We start from the raw sequence: 10,877 nt of genomic DNA on the forward strand, positions 1-10,877 counted from the left end.
ATGATAATACATAACATATATAAAGGTTAAGGATGAACACGGATGCGGCCACTTTCATTTTTGACAAAAACCATCTGAAAAATGACATTTTTTGGCATATTTGGTAGATTTTTGTCGAGCCTTTGACTTTAGTCGAAAAAGCGAGACTAAGCGATCCTACTTTCTGTCGTCGTTGTCGGCGGCATCCACAAATATTCACTCTGTGGTTAAAGTTTTTGAAAATTTAATAACTTTCTTAAACTATACTGGATTTCTACCAAACTTGGACAGAAGCTTGTTTATGATCATATGATAGTATCCAGAAGTAAATTTTGTAAAAATAAAATTCCATTTTTTCCGTATTTTACTTATAAATGGACTTAGTTTTTTCTGTGGGGAAACATTACATTCACTCTGTGGTTAAAGTTTTTAGAATTTTAATAACTTTCTTAAACTATCCTTGGTTTGTACCAAACTTAGACAAAAGCTAGTTTATGATCATAAGATTATATCCAGAAGTAAATTTTGTAAAAATAAAATTCCATTTTTTCTATATTTTACTTATAATTGGACTTAGTTTTTCTGCGGGGAAACATTACATTCACTCTGTGGTTTTAATAACTTTCTTAAACTATCCTGGGTTTGTACCAAACTTGGACAGAAGCTTGTTTATGATCATAAGATAGTATCCAGAAGTAGATTTTGTAAAAATAAAATTCCATTTTTTTCCGTATTTTACTTATAATTGGACTTAGTTTTTCTGCGGGGAAACATTACATTCACTCTGTGGTTAAAGTTTTTAAAATTTTAATAACTTTCTTTTACTTTCCTGAGTTTGTACCAAACTTGGACAGAAGCTTATTTATGATCATAAGATAGTTTCCAGAAGTAAATTTTGTAAAAAGATAACTCCATTTTTTCTGTATTTTACTTTTAAATGGACTTTGATTTTCTTCCAGTTAACATTACATACAGTCTGCCGTTAAAGTTTTAAAAACATTTATTAGATTCAATAACAATCCTAGATTTTTACCAAACTTGGACACAAGCTTCTTACAATCAAAAGATAGTATCAAGAGGAATATTTTTATTGATTTTTTTCCTCATTTTTGTTGAGCCTGCGATTTTCAGCAATAGTAGGCGAGACACTGGGTTCCGTGGAACCCTTACAAATTTTTCATATTTCAGCTTGAATCCGTGAGTTTTTATGACTTAATCAGTTAAAATCTTTCACATCAACTAATTGATTCAAATAAAATAGACACTTAAGTGTTTAAAAAGTGGTCAAAATCCTTCGTCAGATAAACATTAAATTTGAGGCCAAAATCGGTCCTTACCGGACCTTCTCCTTTTGCTCTCTAAATCATATATATAAATTGTTCAGGAAAATAATTACTATTAGCCATACATTACATCTAAATTTTCAGTGGTGGTTTTGGTTATGGGGGAACCATTTAAACTTATGTCTCTTTATAGGAACAATTGTTTGTATATTTATTGCATTAGCATTATAACAGCACTGTCTATAACATAACAATTATAATTGTATGTATTTCAGAGATGGATAAAGGGAAGACTTTGTAGACTGAGGTATTTGAAGCTCCAGAGGTCTATAGCTGTCTTACAGAGGAAAGCCAGGCTTCATCTGAAGACAAGACAGGAGGCTGCAGTAAAGATACAGGCAGCTGTCAGGAGATGGCTTCAAATCAGAAAACAGAAACTTAAAATTAAAGCCATTGTCAAGTTACAGGTGCTTTTATTAACACAAATATTAGAAGTGTCACAGTAGTTTGTAAAACATTGATTTAACATTAGAAAATCCTAAGGTGTTTAAACAAATTACTGGTAGTTTTTCACTAGTTGTACTCTAACTTCAACTTTAAAAGCCAAATCCTTTTGATTCTAAATAAGTGAATTTCAAGAAACACTGAAACAATGTATGAGCATTTTTTTTTTATTGTTTATCCTTTACAGTAGTTCTGTTATATTTATATAACACTAACTGAAAGATTTTTTTGGAATGTTTGGATAGATCTTTAGAATAAACCATATTTATTTGCAAAATCTTTTATTAGAAGGAAATAAAGATTAAATATTAGAGGTGGTCAGACAAGGAGGAATTGACAACATTTATTAAAAAATTTAGACAGATATTTTACTTTGACTTGTCACATTTTTACAGAGATCAGTTTTGCTATATGGAATATTCATCAATTTTTTATTTTTTATATTTTTTAATAGTCAATTTGGAGAGGTGAACAAGTAAGAAGGAGAAGTATTGGACAGAAGATAGAAAAGATAAGGAAGAGAGTGGAAAAAGCCAATAGATCAGCCACTGAAGAAAACAAACTTGGAAACAGAATGGCATCAGCTCTAGATTACCTACTAAGATACAAGCAGCTGTCTCATATCCTAGAAGTACTTATACATTTAGGTAATAATATCTATTATTTCTATCATTTTACTAGGATATGAGTAGTTAATTGGAGAGTATGTTTGTGAGAGTTGTTTTTATGCACAGGCCATAGGCAGTGGGGGTATTGCCCTGCATTAAGTGTTACACTTGACTGTACCATTTTCATTTCCTCTTTCAAATTTTATGAAACTCACACAATGCCAAAACTTATACAGGGTCAAAATGCAGGCAGTGTGTCACTTACTGTTCTAATCTGTTCTGAATTGTGTCCTTTTAAAACTTGAAATTTGGAATTTTTCTATTTCCTCTTTCAAACTAACTTTTTTTCATGAAAGTTTTATGAAACTCATATGCAATGCTAAAAATTACAACACACAGATAAAGTTTAATTTGGGACGTGAGACATCTATGTTTTTAGAGTTATGCCCCTTCTTAACTTGGAAAATTACAAAGCTTGAGCGAAGGCAATCGAGTCCTAAGACACATTCTTCTTTTCTTTTAAATAGAAGATACTAGAACTCTTACAATAGATCTAAACAAGGCTAAGGCTGCAATTGTTTTCATTCTTTTTTGACAGTTTATCTTGCTATTGAATGGATATCAGTTCTCCTTAACTTCATTAATGTCTAAAAAAAAGTGTGGCTAAAGACTATAAAATTTGTTGGCTGACAAGGAATGTTCTATTGAATAAAATTTGAATAAGATTTGAATTAGTTTTTTTGTATTTTTCAGATGTGGCCACACGTTTATCAGCAGCGTGTTGTGAGAAGTTTGTATCAGTCAATGCTGTACATGTGATCTATAGACTAATGAGAGGATGTAATAGAAGTCAGCCTCACATGGAACTTATCAAATACTCTGTTAGCATACTGCTCAACTTAGCAAAGGTACATTATCTTTATCCGATTCTGCATACGTAAAACATAGATTTTACTGGTCACAAATAGAGTTTACCTAGCAAATCTTAGTGAAGCTAGAAAAATGGGTGATTGCCACAGTAACAAATAAATCTTTTGAAATGTTTTTAGGGAATGAAAAGAAAATTGGGTACCATATTTTTCTGGCTGCATATAAATATTATACATATTATAATACAGTACATTATATGATAAAACTTAATTGTGGGAAGAATCTATTAATCAAAATGATACAATAAAAAAATAAAAGTTATTACCATAAGAGAATATTATTTGAATTTTCTTGATTTAAAGGAAAGTCTTGCAAATAAATAGCATTCTGTATCAGCATTTGCTTATTTCAGCAAATATTTTGACAAATCATTTGCAATCCAAATTGGCCTAGCCCTCCCATATTTACAACTTTAAACAATTTAGTAACAGTATTAAATGTTGGACTGTTAATTTTATGTTGTTTTTTCTGAAAAATATTTGTACCTTAGTAGTTTTGTCGAAAAAGCAAGTCATAGCAATCCTACATTCCGTCGTCAGGTTCAAAGTTTTTGAATTATTTTAAAATAACTTTCTCAAACTATCCTTGATTTCTACCAAACTTGGACAGAAGCTTGTTTATGATCATAAAATGGTATCCAGATAGAAATTTTGTAAAAAAAAAATCCTGTTTATCCATATTTTACTAATAAATGGACTTAGTTTTTCTGCCCATTAACATTACATTCACTCTGCGGTTAAAGTTTTTAATATTTGAATATTGTTCTTAAATTATCCTGGATTTCTAACAAACTTGGACAAAACTTGTTAATGATCAGGAGATGGTATCCAGAAGGAAATTTTGTAACAAAAATCCTTTTTTTATTTTCATATTTTACTTATAAATGGATTTAGTTTTTCTGCCAGTTAACATTACATTCTCTCTGTGGATTAAGTTTTAAAAAAATTAACAACTTTCATAAAACTATCCTGGATTTCTACCTAACTTGGGACAGACGTTTGTTTATGATCAAAAGCTAGTATCTAGAAAGAAATTTTGTAAAAAATATTTCCAGTTTTCCGTATGTTACTTATATATGGACTTAGTCTTTCTTCCAGTAAACATAACATACAGTCTGCAGTTAAAGTTCTATTTTTTTTTTATTAGATTCATAAATTAGGCAAGACACTGGGCTCCGTGGAATCCTTACAAAATTTTTATGATTGATCCTGGTGTACTGTTAAAAACTCATTGGACTTTGAGATAAGCCATTGTTACTTTCTCATTCTGTGAGGATGTTTGAAACAAAAGGGATTGCTTATGTCTTTTATCTTATGTTACAATTTACCAATGTTTACTTGACAGTATGAGAAGACAGTGTATGAAGTTTACAATGTGGATGGCTCTGTGGATACATTGATAGAACTGATGCAGATCTACAGGGAGAAAGGAGCCATCTTTAATTCTACCTGTATGTTGCTTGGAATTCTGGGAATGTTGGATAAGTGTAGAATGGTAAGGTTATTTTTGTATTACTGTAAATTCAGAAATTATTGTGTGCATTTATTACTGCAATTTCATTATTTAATACTAAAATGCAATTTTAATTTTTGCGATATTCTTAAAAATCCTGTTTACCATATAAAAGATTTCAAAATGCGAGTTTAATTATTGAGATTATAACCCCATCACATTTTTCGCAATAATTTCTGAATTTACAGTAGTTTCCAGGTTTTGATGGAAAGAAGATGAACTTGTATAAAAACTGAACTTGAAATAAATGTTATATAAATGGATTATTTATGCCTTTTGCCAGTTAGCATCAAACATACCTTTTTCCTATCATAAGGGTCATTTGAGACTAATCAGAAAAATATGATAGCAAAATTATGTTTTCAACTACAACTAAAATTTAGATATCCAAGTATTTGAACTAACTTGATTTCAGAAAAAAATTGCCACCTAAAAATAAATCATAACACTAGTTCATGTATTAATATTAGAATTGAAAATTTGCCATGTAAACGTTAATTCTCAACTTCTTTAATTTCTGTCAATTCCTTTTTTTAGGAAATACACCAAGACAAGAAGTTAGCTGAGAAAATCAGGAGCATTCACTTACTGACAGCACGAAAACACAAGATTGATGAGGGTAGACAATTACGACAAGCTAGACTATTGGCAGCTAAAAGTTTTAATTGCTCGTTACCTATACATCATAAAAAACAACACAAGATAAAACCAGACTGGGTGTTGAGGAAAGATAAGATGAAAGAATTACAAGACCCCTTGTCTGCTGTTAACTTTGTCATGGATTCTTTTCAATTGAAATCAAAATGATGTGTTTTGTTCATCATAATTATAACGTTTTAGTCAAAATGTAAATATTCTGTCTTTCCTAAATCTCTCTGTCATCTTCTGCTTTGTCAGCACTTTGTTGTGTATTATTACCATTTGTTGTACATGTATAATCAACCAATCGTCATACATTTATTGCATATTGAAATGTATAACTTTTATAGCAATGACTGATATTTGTGACCATCTTATAGCTTGCTGATTTTAGTTTTTGTTAAGTATTTTAGTTTAGTTTTTTAACTGCCACAATCTTCATGTTTTGAAAGATCATCTGCTGAGTAATTTGCTAGTTGTTTCTGTATAATGAAGATGTCTGTGGCTGACCTTATAATTAAGGAATACATTATTTGACCTTTTTCATTTAAAATATGAGTAGCAGCCTCCTTGCATATTCATTTTTGTAGGAATTAATTTACTAAAAAGTTTTGTTCATTGTTGAAGGATGTACAGTCTCTTGTAATTGCTCTGGTCTTTATTTGATAGTTTTCTCATTGCCATCATATATGTACATTTGTACCACATCTTCTTATTATTTAACTAAGTTGGTTGTTTTGATCATTATTTTATTTAATATGTAAATTTCTTATTTTTAATGCAAATTTTTTATCAGATTAATCATGCAAAGAAATTGTTTTTAGTTAATTGTAAACCTGCCTAAGAGTCTTTAACAGAGGTGAAAAAGGGATAGAAAAAGAAGTTGTTTAAATCTGAAACTTTTGTCACGTGAGATGTCATAAACATGTTCAAATTTACATATGTGATCTAAACTGACCATTTTACGCATTTTTTTTGTCAAAATGTATATGAGGAAGAAACTTTACCAAAAAGATATTTTAAATTTATACTCATTAGTTTCTGTGTAAAATATATTTTGTAGCAAAATATCTTTTTGGATAAAGCTCATGCTTATATTTAAATTTTAATGACATGATCTCAAATGAGACAAATTGGTATTTTTTTTATATGTGGTAGTAATAAATGACAGTTGTTTGAAGCCTTAGTGATAGTATGCAGAACGGAATTCAAAAATATGAAGAACAATTTTGGTCTAATTAATGTCTTATGAAGGGACCAGAAAGTGGCTTTATCATGCTCTGAATTGAATACACAATGACAAAAATTACATTCATTTCTTAATCTTTAGCCGGAAATACACATCATATGGAATACAATAGATGATTGGAGATGAATTTGATACTCTAGACAAAGGGAGATAATTCAAAATAGTTATCAATAAATTTACTATCTCTATGAAGTTAAATTATCTTGATTTAGTAAGCTTTAAAAATGAAAGCCTAACCTTTTCTGAGAGTAGGCAAGTAATAAAGATTAAATTTACATGCTTTATAGTGTGGTAGGCCTATTCAAGCTTTTTATGACAATTTGAAACGAACGAATTTTATTGAACTGTGTTAGTTGTCACAGATTAGCACTTAAAAACCCCATCAATTTAAACTCAATTAGTAATTTATCAGTGATGTATTATACATATATTATCTTACTTTTATTATGTGAATTTTTACAAATGTATACATGGTTATTTTAATATTCACACCTGAAAGCATGGTATGAAGAATTAATTAATGTATCAACAAATAGTATTTATATAGGGGACTATCTTCTGCAGACAATACAGTAAAACAGGCAATTTACAGAAGGATTTTAGTAGTAAATGTTGGTTACATCACATGTGTTTTATTTATTTACTAACCTGAATTCATTTTACTATCCCTTGACCATAGAATTTGTTTTCATATATTGTGTTTTGGGTTTGCATCAACATCAAGTTTTACAATAATAAAACTAGTTATTCCAAAATGGAAAATATATATTTTCAGATGCTGTATATTTTTTTAATAAATTAACTTTTTACAATTTTATGCCATTCGTACCTTTCAAACAATTGACTCAATCTAGACAGATTAACAAACTCATTTGCTCATCTTATTTATTTTTCATCAAAATGAAGGAAATTAAACAATTTCCTCAAGGGGTGCATCGCTGCATTTATACTATGAACATAAGTTGTCATTATTTTTATCATGTCTGTATGCTACAAAAATACATTATTGTTATGGAGGATAATCATATTATTACTTTAAAGTTACATAGATATGTACATTTTGTACCAGTATTAATAAAATATACAGAAAAAGATTGCAATGTTTTTTGTCTTGACTGTGACAAATATTGTGAAGGCGAGAAATATGTATGACTTGTCATGTGGTATCAGTCAAACTTTATGTTAAGATTCTGATTAATCTAAAAATCTGGTGATGTGGTTTGCATGTCAATGAGGTGAATTTCAGTATAAAAACTTGTAATTAATCTTTTATATCAAACATACTGTTGCATCAGTATCTGTACTCTCAATTTCATTCAGTATATGAGAACAAGTCCCTCAGTGATGCAATTGGATTCACAAGTTTAAGTATCATCCCAAGCCTATGACAGTTGTTGTCTGTTACCTTTTCCTGATGTTAAGAATTACATTGGTTGAAATAATTATGGCACATTCTTTTGATATTTGGTATGATAATTATTATCATTATCACCATTCCACGCACAATACTCACGGTCATGACCTCATCTCTCAATCATAATCTGAATTAATGAATAAATTAAAAGCTGTTCATATCCCCATCTCTTAAACCATATTTATATTCTTAATTGTCATAAGAACTTACAATGCAACTTATGTTTTGTTACCATGATGGTCATGGTATATCCCCCATGCCATTGAAATCTGTTCACATCCCTTCCCTCAGTAAACCATCTTTATTTTTCTGATACAATGAGCAATTAAAGGTCAACTTTAGTTGGTTTGTAGAAGGATTGTAAGGTTTACATTCCCTCTACCAAATATCTTCTGTTTTGATGATTTGCCATTGATAATGTTGGGTTTATTTAGCCTTTTAGGATTCCAAATTTCCAGTTCATATATTAAATATATATCATTGTTTTCCAGCAGGAGTTCAAATTTTATCCTCTTCCTTCTGTTTGAAATACATTGCAGAACTTACCTTTTTGATTTATTGTAAACTAGTTATTGCCCTTAAATTGCATGAAATATTTGCCACTGCACATTGGACACTTGAAGTAGAAATCAATCATTTTTGTCGAGCCTTCGACTTAAGGTACACGATACCGAATGGCATATCTCCCGATTTCCAAACTTTTTGGCACACGTGTTCTTTGAACCGAGTTACATCGGAATATGAAAAAAAAGATGGGGGTCACCATTTTTGTTTTCTTGGTATTTTCATAAGAAAACGTCAACTTTGGCGACAAATTTACTTAGGTATATAGGGGAAATGCCTATTTTTCGGCTAGCCTTTTTTGATTTTCCAATAGATGGCTATGTTCTTATATACGGAGAAAAACAAAAAACATAATATCCAGGATTGAATTCTGAATTCATACACGTATAGAAACTTATATGTCACCATCCTTGTTTTTGAGATAAATGGCTTCAAAGTTGATTGATACCCTTAGTATTTGGAATAAAACGTGTGACGTTATTAATTACAGAATGTAACGTTATTCCTACTCAGAGAAATGGAAAACAAAATATGTGTCGGAATCTGAATGTTTTTTTTTATTTTCATTTACCCTCTCGGGTGTCGTAAATTTCCTAGTAATGCAATATGAAATATTTCGTCGTGCACATGGACATTTCACTCAAATGAATTAACATTAATTATGTCTAATTTTCACACAAAACGAGCATATTGTAATTCAGTGGTTGTTGTTTGATTATGCGATACATTTTAGTTTTTCGTTCACTGTTTAATATAAATAAGACCGTTGGTTTTCTCATTTGAATTGTTTTATATTGTCATTTCGGGGCCTTTTATAGCTGACTATGCGGTATAGGCTTTTTCTCATTATCAAAGGTCGTATGGTGACCTAAAGTTGTTAATTTCTGTGTCATTTAGGTCTCTTGCGGAGTGTTGTCTCATTGGCAGTCATACCACAGCTATACTATACTTGAAACTTGCTTGAACTGGTTGGTTCCATGTGAATCTTATGATAATAGTTCATGAATAAATCACCGGAAATAGGTACACGTTAAATTCACGCAATTTTTTTTAATAAGATTATTCAAATAATATTTTTATTCCAAAATTTAATTAAAATCATGAACAATACCTTCATATTTTTGTAAAGTTCACGTGGACATGAAAAATTTCACGTGTGATTCATTTGAATACACTGAGTTATTAACTCCATTCTTTAAGACACTGATGGTGGTGTCATCGCTTCATCCATGCAGACATAGAGTACTTTAAAAATTTGATCCAGTTAACAGTTTTATGATTGCTCGGTTTTTGATGGTTGTTTAACGTTCAGTGGAAAATAGTTCATGCATGTTCGGGATGATACAATACAACAGTTGTTTATAAAAGACACATTTGATGCACCAGTCAAAAAAGGTTGAACATTCTGTTAATTGTGAAAATTATGAGTGAAAATAATGATCCTGATAAAATACACATTCTAAAAAATAAAATAACAAAACTCAAAGGATATTTAAGAACTCACATTCTTGATTTGCTACATACATAATAGCGTACTCTGCGTGGTGTAAATGTGTCAGTTGGTTGCTAAGCAAGTCGGACAAACATTGCAAACTGTACGCAACCTTTCACAAAAGTCAACAGGGTGTCATTTGTGGAAAATTATTTACAAAACAAATCTTGAGATCAGATATATGCATTCTTTACAAGTAAAATAAACTGCGAAACATAAAGGTTCCAGCTTGAAATTTCACATGTAGGAGATGTAAGCCGGAGTCTGTACTCTGCGTGCCTTTTATATTTTATCGAAATGCCTAATCTAGCAACCTGTCATGAACAAAAAATAAAGTAAATCCAGACGATATGTGCAGCTTTAATATAATTTTTAACACCATGTTCATAATTTAAACCTGAAGCAAAAAGACTGTAGTGCTCAATATATATGCCGTATACACCCTTCTGCGGGATTGACGGTTGAACGGACACAAGTGACACAATATGATGATACGTGCCTATTAGGATTCTGGTGACAAACATATTTTTGAATATTCAATTTATATAATGGAATAGTTATTTGGAGATCTAAAATGAAGTAGCAATGTAAGCAAACTAACATTTCCGTCATTTTGTCTTTGGTGGAAAGTTGATAATTGGCAATTGTACCGCACCACCTTATTTATGGTTTGAATTTTCTAAAGTTTTAAGACTTAAACAAA

General features: G+C 30.3%; 1 protein-coding gene across 1 annotated transcript in view; it reads left to right on the forward strand.

Annotated features, from left to right (window-relative positions):
- LOC134707000 (abnormal spindle-like microcephaly-associated protein homolog) overlaps positions 1-7,798 on the forward strand; it is a 33,127-nt gene extending 25,329 nt beyond the window's left edge. The window contains exons 19-23 of the mRNA XM_063566425.1: positions 1,538-1,729; positions 2,221-2,413; positions 3,128-3,282; positions 4,649-4,798; positions 5,354-7,798. Of these exons, the coding sequence (XP_063422495.1) occupies positions 1,538-1,729; positions 2,221-2,413; positions 3,128-3,282; positions 4,649-4,798; positions 5,354-5,623 (960 nt within the window). The 3' untranslated portion in view covers positions 5,624-7,798. The remainder of the gene's footprint in view (positions 1-1,537; positions 1,730-2,220; positions 2,414-3,127; positions 3,283-4,648; positions 4,799-5,353) is intronic.
- The last annotated feature ends 3,079 nt before the right edge of the window (positions 7,799-10,877 follow it).

The sequence above is a fragment of the Mytilus trossulus genome, chromosome 2, assembly GCF_036588685.1.
Source record: "Mytilus trossulus isolate FHL-02 chromosome 2, PNRI_Mtr1.1.1.hap1, whole genome shotgun sequence".
In the NCBI taxonomy this organism is placed as follows: domain Eukaryota; kingdom Metazoa; phylum Mollusca; class Bivalvia; order Mytilida; family Mytilidae; genus Mytilus; species Mytilus trossulus.